Source organism: Pristis pectinata, chromosome 17, assembly GCF_009764475.1.
Source record: "Pristis pectinata isolate sPriPec2 chromosome 17, sPriPec2.1.pri, whole genome shotgun sequence".
NCBI lineage: Eukaryota > Metazoa > Chordata > Chondrichthyes > Rhinopristiformes > Pristidae > Pristis > Pristis pectinata.
In genome coordinates, this window is record NC_067421.1 from 24,992,049 (window position 1) to 25,009,363 (window position 17,315).

The following is a 17,315-nucleotide window of genomic DNA, read 5'->3' on the forward strand; positions in this document are numbered from 1 at the left end:
AAATATGTATATATGATTATAGAAGGCATAGGGTAGATAGTCAGGATGTCTTTCACGTGGTTGGGGTATCAAAAACGAGAAGGTATTGGGTTAAGGTGAGAGGAAAGAATTCTAAAGGGGACTTGAGGGTTTTTTAAACATGAGTGGTTGATGACCGGAATGAGTTGCCAGAGAGGTGGTGGAATCAGATACAATTAACATGTTTAAGAAGACACTTAAATAGACAAGGCATGGAAGGATACAGTCCTAATGCAAGCCAATAGGATTAGTGTAGCTGGGTAAAAATTTGGCATGGATGTGATGGGCTGAAGGGCCTGTTTCTCTGCTGCGTGACTCTGACTCTATTGTGTGGTACTGGCATTCCCACTTTTATTTGGCATTGAGGTGCTTTGGGGCATTTCTATTATAAGATTTGCCATATGACCCCAGATGGCTAGGTGGGTAGATCTAATTATCATGACCCATGAATCTGATTGAGTTTTAAGTAGATGGATGTTAAATGAACCAAAAGTGTGCAAATTTGTGTTCTTGGATGTTTGCTGTTCTTTGCTCGTACATTGGAAATCATATTGTAAATGTGAAATGTGAACACAAAAAATGACGACCCATTTTTATTACTAATGGAATAAAAGTAGGCCAGTTTCCCTTCCACATCTGCTCTGATCTTGCACAGAAGCTAACTTTTCTCCTTTAACATTATTTGGCATGTTTTAATGTTATAGTAAACCTGATGACTTGATTAAGTGATGTGGCTTGATTTGTATTACGACGTACCTAGAAACCAAATGTCAAAATATAATTCTAACAAACTCTAACTTGTCTCTGGTAATACAGGAGTTAAAATTGCTTGTTATTTTGTAATTGTTATTTGGTATCCCAGTTCCATGTTAATGTGTAATTGTCATTGCATTGCTTTGAGATGGGAAAGGGGAACCTGTTGTTTCAATTCAATGAATTGATTATTTTAGCTTGCTTCACACATTTTTATTATGCATGTGTGAGAAGTCTTGTTTGTATTCACAGGAAGGCGGTCTCTGTCCTCTTGACTGACAGCTTATTAGTAAGGATATTGGGGAAAAATGGTTTGATAATATTGTTTGACTGGTAAACTTTCACTTTACATTTTGTGTACATTTCTAGAAAGGCACTCCAAGACTTCTTTTAAAAGGTCCTTTTTGTAGAAGTCTATTGTTATCTCATAACATTGGTACTAACAGCTTTATGTCTATATGTTTTCAATTCTGTAAGACTACTTGGGCAATAACAAATATAGAGCATTTTCTGCAGACTTTACTGCCATAATATGAAAAAACATAGAAGTGATATCAGTGTACATCCGTTTTTTTTTGCTCATGCTCATTGCCACCCTATGTCACAATGTTTGGCAAAGTAGATTCCACTTGAGCTGAGGGTTATTTGGAAACTTTTTCTTCAGGCATTACCAACTTGCAGTGGTGCCTTAGAGCTCTCCTTGTTTTCATTTTTCCCTTCAATCTTTAATATTTTTTTTGTAGAATGTGTAATAGATTTCTTACCTTTCATTCCTTCTGAGTCTAGGATCATTCAGGTTTTTGTTTTAATGTTTTTCTTAATGCTCTTGATCTCTGCCAATCCTGCTATCCAGACTGAGAATGAAAGAATGAAGAAATTTGCCAATTTTTCACTATTGCCTTGTGTGTACAATTTTGGAATATATGCACCATTCAATGAAATACTGAGGCAGCCAGTTTTTTTTACTACTAATTCGTAAATTGGTTTATTATTGTCACTTGTACTGAGATACAGTGGAAAAACTTGTCTTGCATATTGTTCATACAGATCAATTCATTACAACAGTGCATTGAGGTAGTAGAGGTAAAACAATAACAGAATGCAGAATAAAGTGTTAAAGTTAGAGGAAGTGCAATGCAGGTAAACAAAGTGCAAGGCCGTAATAGGGTAGATTGAGGTCAAGAGTCCATCTTGTAGTCTTATAACGGTAGGATGGAAGTTGTTCCTTGAGCCTGGTGGTACGCGCTTTCAGGCTTTTGCAACTTCTGCCTGATAGGAGAGAAAAGAGAATGTCTGGGGTCGGTGGAATCTTTGATTATGCTGGCTGCTTTACTGAGGCAGCGAGAAGTGTAGACAGTCCATGGAGGGGAGGCTGATTTCTGTGCTGTGCTGAGCTGTGTCCACAACTCTGCAGTTTCTTGTGGTCATGGGCAGACCAGTTGCCATACCAAGCCGTGATACATTTGGATAGGATGCTTTCTTATGGTGCATAGATGTAAAAATTGATGAAGGCACTGAATTCCATGTATTATGAGTTGTCTAAAGTGTTAAGCAGTTCAAAATATCCTTGCTATTTAAGCATGTTTTAAGGTGCAGAACAAACTGTTAAAAGTAATATTTTGATAATAAAAAAATACGTTATCATGCTTTTTAGATCCATCAAAGCAGCTTACAACAAATAAGCTGCTTTTTCATTGTAGTCACTGTTCTAAACGCAAGAAAAGTAGCAGTCAGTCTGCACATAGGAAGATCCTGCAAATAGGATGTAATAATGGCTGGAATTAAATGACATTGGTTGAGAGGATTATTGTTCTAGCCTTCAGTGCAGACATGGTAAAATTAAGCATATCTTATGAAGGTGGATGTGTAAACTGGTGAATGGTGAAACTTAAGTTGATTTGACAAATTCAGCATTTTCGTAATCTGAATCACCAGTTCTTGTAAGAACAATGGTCCTGAGAAATGATACATTGGAATGCACTTTTGGATTGAAAATAATATTTTCAGTTGAATTATTTTTAGATTCTACAGGAAGTCCATTATAATTCTTGGCTATTTCTGTATTCCCAATTCATGTTCACTTGCAAAAGCAGTTGCGGCTGAGGATGTATTTTGAGAAGGATGCTTCTGTGGTTATTTTTGCTGGCACTGTTCCATATTATAGAGTTCCAACCTTAGTGACTGGGCATCGGTTCCCGATTCTTCCCTATGTGGAACAAAGAAAAAGCATTTGAAGTATAGGTACAAATGCTGAAAATCTATTTCCAACACTCTCTAAATATCAAACAACTTCTCACCTGCCCTTTCAGGAAAGGAATGCAGAAAATGCTATTGAAGCCCTTAAAGAATATGAACCTGAAATGGGAAAGGTTTATCGGCAAGACAGAAAGAGTGTACAACGGATCAAGGCCAGAGATCTTGTCCCTGGAGATATAGTGGAAGTGGCAGGTAAGTTAAAGGCAGTATATTGATGAGTCTCTTGAAATGCTGATAATCATGTGTTTGAAACTTTTCCTTAATAAAACAATGTGGTCCAACATCCAGTGCGCATGTATATTGTCTTGCCATTTGTTTGTACACACAGCAACATCAAATCTATTGCAGTTAGAATCTAACGAGACTTGATTCATGTTCATGTTTTAAACATAGCAAGACTGAATATACTAAGATACTGAATAGACTAAGATAGATTGTGTTGTGTGGTTTTGTGCAATGGTTTACATAATACACAGCAAGTTGTGTAGATAAGAGCAATAAATTAGAAGGTGATGACAATCTAAGTAATTGAATGGGCAAAATTTGTGGCAGATGGAGTTCAGTGTGGGGGTGATTATAATTCATCACTTTGGATCTGTCGCAGATCAAAATATTATTACTGCTGTTAGATTAAGAACAAAGATACTTAGATATTATTGTCCACAAAACAGTAAATCCTTTTGTGCAAGTTTTTAAAAAAAATATGATTAATGGAATATAAAATGAGGAAGATATAATGATGCTTTGCTTGCCCAGAGGCCATCTCAGGTAGCCTTCAATTGTATATATTGAACATCAAGACACATGTTGGCTGTGGGTAACATAAGTTCACTGGCTTTACACTGGGGATGAAAAGATTGAGTTAAGAGGACAGGATTTAATTTTGATTCCTTTGAATTTTTCAGTTGAAAAATAGAGTTGAAATATTTAAATTATTAAGATCAACAGATAGAAGAAGGAAGCATAAATAAAATTGGCCAATTAGGAATGAAATCAGAAAATGCTTTCACTCCAAAGATGGTGCAAATCTGGAAGTGTTTTCTCCACAACACCTACATCTAAAGAAAATTTGGGTCATTTGAGATGTGCAAGACTGAGGTAGTTTTGTTAAGCAACTATATTGAAGGAATGGCCTGTAAATTAACTTGAGCTGGAGATCAGCCATGATTTAATTGAAAGTTAGTATAGGCTTAAGAGGTCAAATGACCTATTCCTGTTCATATGTTCCCATTTAAGAATAATGATTGTCTGGTGGAGTATCTACATCTTTAGTTGGGAATGTAAGTGCTACTAGCAGTTAGCTTTTGGATTGTTTGTTGCACAGCATAGAGGCTAACAGTGAATATTCAAAGTTGTTAACTGGTCAATACTTTTCCTGGTAGACTGCAGAACCTTTTTGTTGCTATGTAATATGATGTCTCAATGATTAGCTGCCTATTGCTATGTTTGTTTCAGTGAAGATAACGTGTGACTGGCAAGCAAAACTGCCAAGGACACAGATGTTGTAGCTGTATTCCTGATATTAAAATTCTCTGTTAAATAAATCACACTGAATGATGTATACTCAAAGAAAATAATTGATCAGTACTAGTTTACCTTGAGCATCCTGGGTTTCTAGCTTAAAATGTAGGACAGAATCCAAGACTGTGGAATTAGAAATATAATTTCTATTTTCAACCAGCTGCTTAAGGAGGAACAAACCATTGTCTGTAGTATTTGTTCAGCTAGAGTAGAGGAGAAAGGGGGAGTTCCAATGAATCTTGCAAAAAGTTGAACTGCAACTTTTAATATAAATGTGTGGTAAAAGGAAGCTGTGTCTATGGCTTTACCAATATTTAATTGTGCTTAATGGAGGTTTTAATCCCAGTGGGGTTTTAATTTTAATTTGCCTTCCTCCATTTATCTTTTGCTGTGATAGAATTGTGCAAATATTTAGTTGAAGAGCATTAGGATATTGGTATTCAGTGTATCCTTTGTGTATGTGATGAGATTAATGTGCAGTTTGTAACTGAAATGTGCACATGATAGAATTTGGGAGAGTAGGAAGAGGGAGAAAACAAACGGTTACGAAAACTTGATGTGTGATCAGAAACAAAGTAAAGAATGACTACTTCGAGTTATTTTGATTGTATTACTAATTTTTCTGGCATCTCTCCGTTCATAAGAAGCAGTTGTTCAGGTGGATGCTTGTACTTTGTCAGTTAATAAGACCAGTGCTGATCATTTACCCCAGTGTTAATTTTCCTGCACCAACTCCATGCCCTGTGATCCCATTAACATCCAAAACTCTACATGTCTTGAATATATGAAATGACTGAACCTTCACAACCCTTTTGGATAAAGAATTCCAAAGGTACTCACCTTGCTGGGGGGGGGGGAGCGGGGGGGGGGGGTGGGGAGGGAGCGGGAGGGGAGGGAGGGAGGGTGGTGGTGAATAAATTTCTTCTCAACTTAGTCATGTATGGGCAACTACTTATGTTGATACTTTGACAACTCAGCCAGAGAAATCATTAACCCTCCATCTAGCCTCTCACGCTCTTCACTCTCATAACTGGATCTTCCCTCCAACTCCCAAGTACCTCTCCATCCCTTTTGAGGATGGCACCTGGCAAACAACATTGTCCGACTTGCACTCATGGCTGCAAAGAATACTATTTGCTAACTGTATTGTCTGTTTCTGTTTCTCCAATGTGAAGGCTTTCTACTACTGTGCTGTGGTCACTTTGCTCATTCTCCATGTAATCTCTGTTCTTAGCCATATGCACTGCAAGGACATCATACCTGCTGGATATGCAAGGGCTGAGGCTGCTCCAACTGTTATCCTCTGGATCCCTGTACCTTCCTCATGCAAGGTCGCATGCTCCTGTGCCTCTTAACCAACTAATTCTACAGTATTTATTCCAAGGGCTGTGACTGTTTCCTGGAACAGAATCCAGGTAACATTCCCCCTCCCTAATGCACTGTAGTTCATCAGTTCTGAGCTGAAGTTCCTTGAACTGCAGATGTGGTCACAATGGTTGCATGTACTACAGCTGCAACACGTGTCCTGCCCTACCCTGCCTTAATTTACGTAAGAGATAAATCAAATTAATTCAGGTAGAAGGCTAAACTTTTGCCCCTTCCTTGCATCAACTCCTTACTAACCAAAGTCTACACTTCATGCTGTGGTAAAACATGACGTGCCTTAGCAAAACACACAAATTGTATTTGCTCGGTTCCAGAAATTGAGCCAGTTGACTTCAGTTAACCAGATAACTTCTAGCTAGTACATAATTACCTGACAGACTACAAGCATGTTTCTTACTACTTTATTCTACTTGGTTACCACTGCAAGTCATAAATCATTAAGAATATCTATCTGTCTTTTTGTGAAATAAAGAAGCTCAGTGAAATTGCCAGTACAGGGGCAACAGCTGGCATGTGTCCTAATCAGTCCTTGTGCATAGAACTGTCCTGTTGCAATGTTTTCCTGTTTTTCTTTCTAACTGAAAGTTTTACTTTTCATGAAATTTGGTCACAGGTTCTTCATCAAAGCTATTTTCAGATTCACTGGGACAAATTTCACAAGCTACTTGATTTCCCAAATGCAATAGTGTCTCCAGTTAAGGTATCTCCTTGATATGAATATGCAAAGTTTTAGTAGTATTGTGATGTAGTTATCTGTACTCTGGGTTTCTTCAGTCCATTTTTTGGGCAGCTGAATTGTGTGTTGAAAGAAATTTGATCTAGGACAAGCTCCTATCTCTAATTATTAAATATTTTTGCAACTGTGCAGGGACTGAATTTGTTCAATTCTTTTTTTCCCTCCTTTTTCACCTCTTGGGTTTGTATCAATAAAGACTGATAAATTATAAATTTTAATGCACTTTCTATTTTGTAGGCTTTACAGATGTTTAGAGCTTCACGAATAAGCAAGTTAAATTTAAATCAGCCACTTCCAATTATGCATTTTCTTGCACTGTCCATCAAATGGTGAATGTTGTTAAAATTTCTACCTAATGACATGCAAATACTTGGGGGGGGGTGGGAGGGAGGGAGATGTCTAAACAAGGACTTGTGTATCCTGCTTGTTCATTGAAGTACAAGCATGTATGTAAAATAACAAGTAGCATTTAGAACATAGTACAGTATACAGCACAGGAACAGGCCCTCCTGCCCACTCTGTCTGTACCAACCATGATGCTGATCTAAACTAACGTCTTCTGCCTGCTGATGGTCTGTATTCCTCTACTCCCCACCTGTTCATGTCTGTCTAAATGCCTCTTAAATGTTCAGCATTTAAAGGTTAAATGTATAGCTCTTTATTTTAGTGAGATGTTTCAAAGATGTGACTTGGCATCAAATTTTGTTTAATAAAATGGTTAAGCATTTGGATGGAGGTTAAATTTGAAGAGTGTCTTAAGGGAGGAGAGAGGCAGAGGATCAGGAAGTGGGTTCCAGTTAATATTTCGAGGTCAATACATTACTCTAGTCCATATACTTGTATTGCTTTAATTTTAGTACTTGATCTTTCCTTAACAAAAATAAATTCATTTTCTTTCAAATATCTACCATGACTTTTTGACTGCCATCTCTAATGATGATCTGTTCAATTCTATCACCACAGTCCTTTTTTTGACGCAGCCCTAAACTCCCAGTAGTCACCAAATATTGTGCCTTTCTAAATTTAGCTGGATCCTACTTTTGTCTTCAATCAAGCTGCTTCCTATTACCAGGTGAAATCCTGAGCATGGAGAGTTTTCCTCCACTGTCTTCCAAGCTGATTAAGTTGTTTTGCTTTACATGGATTATTCCATTACTTCTACATCTGTCTTCTAGTATAGAGAACAAAATTTGAAGACCACTGCACATTTGATCTCGCCCAAGTCTAGATCCAACTTTTGGGTATATAACTCCAAGTGTATGACTTGCAAGCCTCTGAACATTTTATTTATTGAACTGGCGATTTTAATGACCCACTTACTTAAAAATCCTGATTCCTATTCTACTCTGTTGCCATAAGAGTTTGCTATACAATTGCATTGCTTATTTTTCCTTAACCCTACTTTTGAAAGGATCATGTTGAACTCCATTTACCACCATTTCTTTTGTCACTTGCAACAGCCAGTGCAGCCTGTTTTGATATTCCTCGTGATTGCAGGCTGTGAGATTGTCCATCAGACACAATTTTATCAAAACTTTTCTCTCCTTATTTAGTAATAGTAGAATCTGCTATGTTCAAACAGCTGTTTCCCTTTTCTGCATGCTAGAGGAAAAATCTTTCTGTAAACAAGCATTGCTCTAGCAACTGCGCCGTCACCAATAAACTGACCAAAAAGGTTAACTAAAACAATTGCTGCAGATTTTTCTTTTAGTTCAACACTTTCTGTGTACAAGGGTGCTTATTACATTATTCCAATTCGAAATAAATCTTATTTTACACTTATTTCCCTATACTAACTTCTTAAAGAAATATGCATTTTGTAATGTTTGTGCCATGGGTCAGAAAAAAAAAAGTGGACCCATTGATGCAGCATTAATCTAGTAGGCTGTTTTAGCACTTGACTGATGGACAGCCAGGTAAAAAAAATGGGTTCCTCACATGTTTGATGTGCTTTTGTGCCCCTGCTGCACAACTGACTTCATAACATTGAAATAATTAAAAAATTTATTTTAAAAATTAGGCACTTTTTGTTATTTTATATTGTCAAATTTCACAGTGCAAGTTATTTGGAGAGGGACAACACAGATGCTGCCCTTTTAATGCATGCATAAATCTCCTACTTAACCAATCTACTCTTGCTTCATCCTGGGATGTGTCCTCCATTCCTCCTCTTGTAAAGGTACAACATATTTCTGTAATTTTTTTTGTGTGCTTCAATATTTATTCTACTCCCTTTTCAAAGCCCCATTGAATATTTCCCACAGTACCAGGTTATTCCCAGTAGGCAAGTGTCTGGTGTCAGTTTGCCAGCAGCATGATTCAGAAACATTTCGTATTAGATGTTTGTGATCCTGACTGCCATCATTAACTGTTTTCACTCTCTCTAACCTCGTGCTACTTCCAAAGATTTGTAGTTTATTTTTAGCTCACTAGGAGAGGTCAGTATGATCACCACCAAAAGTAGTTCACCACCTAGCTACTAGTAAATGAAGTATGCTTGAAATGGCTGTACATTGGGCAGAGAATAGAGTTGCTCACAGGAATCGCACACTAGAAATTGGATCACAGAGCACCTGTTTATTTTTCAGAATAGATTGTACTTGATAAGGTTTCCAGGTGAAGTTGTGCCAGAAACAAAATTTGATCGGGTTCTTCTTGACATTCTTATGCCTGCATATCCAGTGTCGTGTAGAAAACAGAGCTGACTCCTTTTTAGGCTGGAGGAAAGCAAGTAGTGGCATACCTCAAGGATCCATTCTTGGCTCTCAATTGTTTGCTATTTACATTAATGACCTGGTGGAGGGAACAAAATGTAAGGTTTCCAAGTTTGCCAATGATAACAAAAATGGGTGGAAAGGTGTTTTGTAATGAGGACATTGTGATTCTTCAACGGGATAGATTGGGTGAAAACCTAGCAAATGGAGTTAAGATAAGATAGCTTTATTAGTCACATACATCGAAACACAGTGAAATGCATCTTTTTTTGCGTAGAGTGTTCTGGGCGCAGCCCGCAAGTGTCGCCAAGCTTCGTTCAATGTGGGGAAGTGAGATCATGCACTTCAGTAAGAGGCAGGTCCAACAAGTAGCTAAGAAAGCAAATGATATGTTGGCCTTTATTGTGAAGAGGTTGGAGTTTAAGAATAGGGAGGATTTGTTACAGTTGGACAGGGTGTTGAAGTCACACCTGGAACACTCTGCAGTTTTGATCCCCTTGCTTAAAACCAGGGATATAGTACATTGGAGGCAGTCCAAGGGAGATTCACCAGGTTAATTCTTGGGATGAGTGGCTTAGCCTCGAGAGGCTAGATAGTTTGGGTCTGTATTCCTTAGACTTTAGAAGAATGAGAGGTAACTTTATTCAAACACAAGATCCTAAGGTGCCTTGACAATGGGAATATTGAGAAGGACCATTGGTCTGCTGTTTTTATTGTCCAATATCTAGTGTGACACTGACATTGGGAGACTTGATGGTACATCTTCAGAACTCAATACAGGTTGCTCAAGATAACTTCTAAAGTCTAGAATGTACTGAAAATAACGAGTGCCTTTTCCAGCAGTCAGCTGGTGAGATGCTCCTTCCATGGGCCAACGCTGCTGGCAGCATTCCATTACTACATGGTCACTCGGTGGAATGGAATCTCAGGAAAGGAGACAAAGACATGCAAAGGGGCTACTCCCCTGAATTATCAGAGAAGGCTCATTTGACCCAGACTTCTCTGAACAATGTACTCTCTCATTCTGTTTTGCAAGACTGTCATCTCTGAGGCATGTGATGGTCTTTGCAATCACCTTTGACCGTGCTATTGAGCCAAGATTGCTTCCTCTGACTCTTACTTCATCTTGGAGTCTTTCCAGGCCTTGCTAGGGCTGGCTAGTGCATCTGAGAGGTGACCCAGGCCTTGCATGTGTAAAGAATTATTTAATTTAAAATTAGAAAATGCCAGAAATACTCAGCAGATGACAGCATCTGTGGACAGAAACTGAACTGAGAATAGTTGGGATGCAGAGAAGGAAAAAGGAGGGGTTATGGGTGGGAGAAACAGGGAATGTCTGTGATTATAGATGCACTACATGACAAAAATGATGGTGCCAGCTTGGAGAGGGTGCTGAAAGCTTGTTGATTGCTGCTGATTTGTTTGAAGGGGATGTTAACAGAAGGAGATGAATAAACACAGGAGGGAAAAAACAGTCCTAGAACTGAGAGCCAAAACACTGCAGATGCTAGACATCTGTAATAAAACAGAATGCTGGAAATACTCCGCAGGTCAGGCAATATCTAGGGAAAGCAGAATTCGTATTAAGATTGGTCTGTCATTAGAATTGGTCAGTTCTGGAAAAACTGTCTTAAATTATTGAATTCATTGTCTACTCCAGAGGTCTGTAATGTGCCCTGTTGTAAGGCAAGACATGCTTTGTTGGCGCTGGAAGCATGGCAACACTTGCGGGCTGCCCCAGAACACTACGCAAAAGATGCATTTCACTGTGTTTCAATGTACATGTGACTAATAAAGATAATTTTATCTAAATGCTGGATAAACTTGGCCAGTCCAGCAGCATCAATGACCCGAAACATTAACCGATTTCTTTCTCTTTCCACAGATGCTGTTTGACTGAATTCTTCCAACATTTCTGTTTTTGTTTCAAATTCCAGTATCTGCAGTTGTATCTGTTTTCCAGACCCAAACAGTGATTATTTCCATAAGTCTGCAAAATTGAATTTCCCTATGCAAACTAAGTGACCTCCTGCATGTGGCAATCCCTGAGCAAAAGTACACCAATTATCAGAGCTCAGCCATTGTGTGAAGTCCCCTCAAATCCTGTCTGCAGGTCCACCACTGAATGTAACACATGAATTCTTGCTCCAAGTACTTCAGTGACTTGCTGAAATGCCTTTCTATTTTCTGATGAATGGCGTGTTGCTTATAGAATTCAGATTTACCTTGATTGGATTACTTTGATTATTGCCATTACCTACCACGCTGCTCTTATGGTGAACTGGTGGGTCTCCTGGCCCCTGAGGTGCATGGAACTTCTGGCATCCATCTCATTTCCTGTCCTTTGGAGTGACGGTGGGGTTGTCTTCCTCTCCCCTGCAGCCGTTTTCTCATCCACGGTTGTGTGGGCATGTGTACAGACAAGTCAGGAGATGCATAAAATTGGGTGAAGCCTCATTGGGAACCGCACAGGTCCCACTTTAGCATTTTTTCCCCGAGTGTGAACCATTCTAATGCCATTTCACATTGGATTTTGGTCAATTCTGCAAAAATTGTTTGTGTAGGGGGACCTCATTGGGGATTTGTGCTAAATGCAGCCTTGTATTAGTGTACAAAAATGGGTGGAATCTAACTTGAGTAAATATTCCAAGGATAAACTAGCTGAATAATATACCACACCAACTTATTTGTGAGAGAGCATTTAAATTTTGGGATGGTATTCCAGACAATTCCACATTACAAAATTAACAAACTTGCTTATGTTGATGATGATACCAGCAAATGACCAGTTCAAACTTGGAATTATCTATCTCATGAGCAGTGAACCTAATTACAGCTGCTACATTCGTACTGAGGCTGTTCAAGAATCTGATGCTATGGGTCTCCCAAAGGGAGCTTCAGTCAACATCTGGAGTTTGTATTCCTCCCCAAAATTGCAATAAGGCCTGCAGTGAAGATCACTGCTTTGGGAAACTTGTATGCTTCAAGGCTGTGTAGATACTTTTGCAGCATTTCAGGTAAAATGCTGATTTTTTTTTTTTGAACAATTTTTTTGTTCCTTGGAGCTGGGGGAATCATTTTGTCTGTGCAGTGGTCTCACACTTGCATCACATTTTCGTGCTCCTTCCTAGACCAGGCTTTGCTCCATGCTTTGTTGAACCCTCTTCAGACTGCAGAGAATTTGCAGTAGTATGAAGACAGAAGGGACTGCAGATGCTGGAATCCAGAACAAAAAAACAGAACACTGGAAGAGCTCAATGGGTCAAGCAGCATCTGTGGAAATTTGGCCTGATGTAGGCTCTTGACCCAGAATGTCAACTTACACTTTTTGCCTCCACAGATGCTGCTTGACCTGCTGAGTTCTTACAGCGTTTTGTTTTTTTTTATTCTGACACAGCTGCTTTTTATTGGCCCAATTTTAATATAAATCAGTTTGCTTTCCTTTAATGCATAACCTTAACCTGCTGTGATTAATTTGCTGTCCAAAAACCCAGTGCTCTATCTACTTGTTCACTGCAACTTTCATGTTTCACTGGACTTTCCTTTATGATCTTGATTGCACTGTCAGCATGTAGCTTTACTTGGGGCTTTCCCATTATTTTGAAACTTCAATTTGGCTAGCAGTCTCTCTCTTGGTCCCTCCTCATGAGTAAGGAATTAGGTGCAATGTAAAACCTTTTATGGCATTGCTCTCTTGCACTGTCTTGTGATGTTTTTCCTCCCTTCTACCCCCAACCAGGAATGTTTTTATATGGTTTGACAACTGAATTTGACATAGAACATTTATGGAATTTTTAGGGCAGATGATCAAAAACTTGGTCAAAGAGGCCAGTTTTAAGGAGCATTGAGAAAAAGTGAAGTAGGCTGCAAGTGGGAAGGAATGCCAGAGCGTTGAGTCCTAGCAACTGAATGTAGGGAGACCAGTTGTGGGGCTGGTGGAGAGCCCAGAATTGGTGGAATGCACATGTCTTGGAGAGTTGCAAGGCTGGTGTGGATTAGAGAGAAAGTGGTGTGTGTGAAGATGTAAAGATGAAAATTTTAACAGGTCATTTTTTTTTAACCAGCAGCTTAGGGCTGTTAATAAACATGGGAATAATGGTAGCATGAGATGTAGTAGAATACAGGGAGTAATAACTTCAAGTTTACCAGTGGTAGTGAGAAGAAGCTGTACAATAGTATGCAGGAATACTGAAGTCTAGAGGTAATCTAGGCATGGGTGAGGAATACAGAAACGCAATGTTCTTCTTGAGCAGCAGTTCCTGTGAAGTCTGCTGCACTGATTTGTTTTTGATCATCAAACCTTCCATGCATTGATGTGTAACTTAACTACCATGGCCAAGTCCTCAACCTTCATGCACCCTTATCCCTTCTCACTACTTGAGTCAATGGTCATGAATTTTTCATGCAGAAGTCCACAGTTTTTGCCTTGACTTGCATAAGGTGATGCACCAGATGGTATCATAAAATTATTTTAATTTCATTAAACCATTTGTGAAACTAAAGAGCAATCCATGTGTTTGCTCAATTACAATGACCCAAATAGTTCTGGTAAAATTCAAGACTTCCCTGTTTGATGTGCATGAGTGGATGTCCTGGCCTTGCAGATTCAGTATGTTGCCAGTGGATTTCACATGGAGAGACGTGGTTTGGCTGAAATTCGTTGGTATTTTTTGCTGGAGAATCACTTCTCAGATCTTGCACTAGTTTAGACCTACTGCAGAATCTGAGACCCCACATGTGACCCCTATAGGTCTGAGTAAGAGTGAAACGGAAAGTAAGCTTTAATTATCCACCCAATCTATGTCCCTCATTGTCTAAACCTCTATAAGGTCATCCTTCACCTTCCTTCCCTCCAAGAAAAACAAATTCAGCCTATCCGGTGCCGCCTCATTACGGAAGCACTTCATTTCAGGCAACGTCCTGGTGAATTTTCTCTGCACCCTCTCCAGTGCAGTCATGTCCTTATTAAAATGTGGCAACCAGAATTGCATGCAATACTCCAACTGTGGCCTAACCAATATTTTATAAAACTGTACCATAACCTTGCATTTATATTCTGTGCCCTAGCTAATGAAGGCAAGTAATTTGAATGCCTTCTTAACTTGGTGCTGCTGCCTTTAGAAATTCTTGGATTTGTATGCCAAGGTCCCCCTGTTCTCAATACTCCCTAGGACCCTACCTTTCATTGCTTATATTTTCAAATCCTAGCCGTACAAGTGAATATGTTCAGTACTTTGATGCAGTATTTAAGCAGGTGTGTGTGGTGTGACATCCTTTGCCTTACTGACTGTAGATGGCTTTCCCATGTAGGGAAATGGCTTAGTACCTAGCAGCAGGGTGCGTCTCTGGGTCTGGGATTTTAGGCAGCCTTCCAATGACATTTGTGTGTCCTGGTGAATGTCTTTGTCACCAGAGATGGTGCCGGAAGCATTTGCCTAGTTGGTTTCATCTGTGTGTCACTGCAAGTAATGGAGAACTATCTTGGTAATTGACAGAACACAGTACAAAAATAATAGCAGTTTATGATTGCATCAGTATCGCATATCATGTATCACATTTGCAGAAAAGAGCAAATCTGAGGGAAGCAACCAAATATTGTAAGGGGGTGTTCTAAAGAGGATGGTTTTGAAGGTATTTTGGAATTGAAACTCTCCAAAGGTAAACTGAATAGAACAGAATAAATGCTTTCAGGTTTTGTGAGGTTAATTAGTTAGATTAAGCTCTGCCTTGATGAAAGAAACCGATTTGGATTCCCATTGTTTGGATTCGTAGAATACCTGAGCTGTGCTTTCAAATAGATCTGATGCCTCATCAGGGATTTATTGATAGCACAGTGAGTGCTAAACAAAATGTCAAGCTACTAAAATACAAAAATACTGCAACAGTGATGTAGAGACTGCATTTTTTTACATAAGTGTTCCAAGATGACGAAGATATGGTAATGTCAGATTTTTACTGCATTGAACGGCAAATTTAGATTTGCAAACATGTTTTTAGAGATTTAGTTCATAACTGTAGACTTGTTCCATTGCCCATTTTAAATGTTTATTCATAAATAAATTGTTACTTTGGAGTGTGTTGGCTGGAGTTTATAACCACTAAAACATTGGAATGTAAGGTTTCACATGCATTCCTAGATTGATGAGGAATGTAGGTTTCCATTACTCCATCTTCCTGAGTTTTCCTCAAATGGATCAATGTGACTTCTTTTTCTAACTTAATTTCTCTTCCCCCACCCCCTCACCAAGCCCAAAGATCCAAAACATATTTCAGCTAAATTCCTAAGCAAATTTCAGGGATTTATGTTAAGGAGTTTAATTAGAGCAATAATCAGAAGTCACATGGTCTGTAATATAGTATGTCACCATTTGTCACAGATCAGTCTTTTGTACATTTGTGTTTTTCATTTCTTAATTTATGAATAGGGCAGGAAAATTACTATTAGAAACCACAATGATTCAATCTGTCAAAACCAAGGTACGTGGGAGAAAGTAATACCATGAGCCTCTGTCCGTTCTGCCATTCAGGATTATCAAGTGGCCCAATTGCATGCCTTGTCTCAAAGACTTTAATACCTTGGATTAACAAAAAAAACCCACAAAGATTTAATATTAACAATATCTTGGCATCAATTGCCATTAACAGAAGAGAATTCAAAAACTTCTACCACCCAATGTGTAGGTATTTTCTAACTTCACTCCTTAAAAGCCACGCCAAGCTTTAGACTAGAGACTTAGACTAAACTCAGCTTTAGACTAAAATATCTACATTGGGTGATAGAAATTTTGAACTGTCTTCTGTTAACCAGCAATTGATGCCAAGACATTATTAATGTTAAATCTTTGTTTTTTGTTAATCTAAGGTATTAAAGACATTGAGACAAGGTTACAAGTGTCATTTTGATTAATGTGTGGTGGATACCTCCTGAGACTAGAAGTTGTGGGGTCCAGAACTACCTGCCATACTCCAGATATGGTTTAATTAGCATTATTAATGCTGGAGCATAACTTAAACACATCCACATCTGCATTCAATTATACCCCAAATTTGTCACTCTGGACCAAGCCCCATGAGTTGAAGTTGCAGGGAGAGTCCAATGGATTACTTCCATTACCGTGGCATTACTGTGATCTCGCGAGATGGTGACCATGCTTTTTTTAAGATTCAAATATTGCACTTTTGTGGTTATAGCCTCTAGCAAGGATGTATGTTTTTTTTATTAGTCTGTTTGCAAACATTTTCACTTCATTTTGTGTATGTACTTTTCCTTCTCAATAGTTGACAGGTTTTTTTTGTTTGCTTGACAATGGATGCATTGTCTCAATTACTTTTCTAGGTTCTCCCTCTGTCCATTTGCTGTTTCTTTCTTTCTCAGTTTTCACTCTTGCCAAACTCTCAGCTGCTGCTCCACATTGACCTTTTAACTGGCAACAGCCATCAGTTGGTCACACTGGGAATTGAAGAGCTTATGGGCTGGCAGGTGGGCCAAAAGTGAGATTGACAGAAGTTTGGGAAGGGATTCCTTCCACCTTTTTGGTCTTTTGCATCTAGGTCACATATTTAAATCTTGATTAATTTTATTACATTTTTTATTTTGAATTTGAGGTCGGTTCCATCATGCATTTAAAAAAAAATGAATAAAAGCAGAAGACAGTGGATGCTATGAATCTGAAATGCTATAAACAGAATATGGTAGAAATACTTGGTAGATCAGTCCACATCTATGGAGAGAGGAATAGAATTTGCTTCAAGTCGAAAATATTTCCTCGAGACTCATGGACCTGAAACTTTAACTGTTGCTCTTTACATATATGGTACCTACCTATACTGTTGAGAATTGGCAGTATTTTCTGCTTTTATTTCAGTCTGTTGCTATTTCCTTGCTGCTTCTGATACATTTTTGGTATAATTTCTGTAAATGGCCTTTCCAA

The 17,315-nt window shown here is 38.6% G+C and overlaps 1 protein-coding gene across 2 annotated transcripts in view; it reads left to right on the plus strand.

The window, feature by feature from the left end:
• The window catches only part of LOC127579167 (sarcoplasmic/endoplasmic reticulum calcium ATPase 2), a 75,884-nt gene that overhangs the window by 15,117 nt on the left and 43,452 nt on the right, over positions 1-17,315 (plus strand). For both annotated transcript variants that reach the window (XR_007957642.1, XM_052031775.1), the window contains exon 5: positions 3,081-3,219. Coding sequence is in view for 1 of the 2 variants with exons in the window: in XM_052031775.1 (XP_051887735.1) it covers positions 3,081-3,219 (139 nt within the window). In the remaining variant the exon portion in view is untranslated. The remainder of the gene's footprint in view (positions 1-3,080; positions 3,220-17,315) is intronic.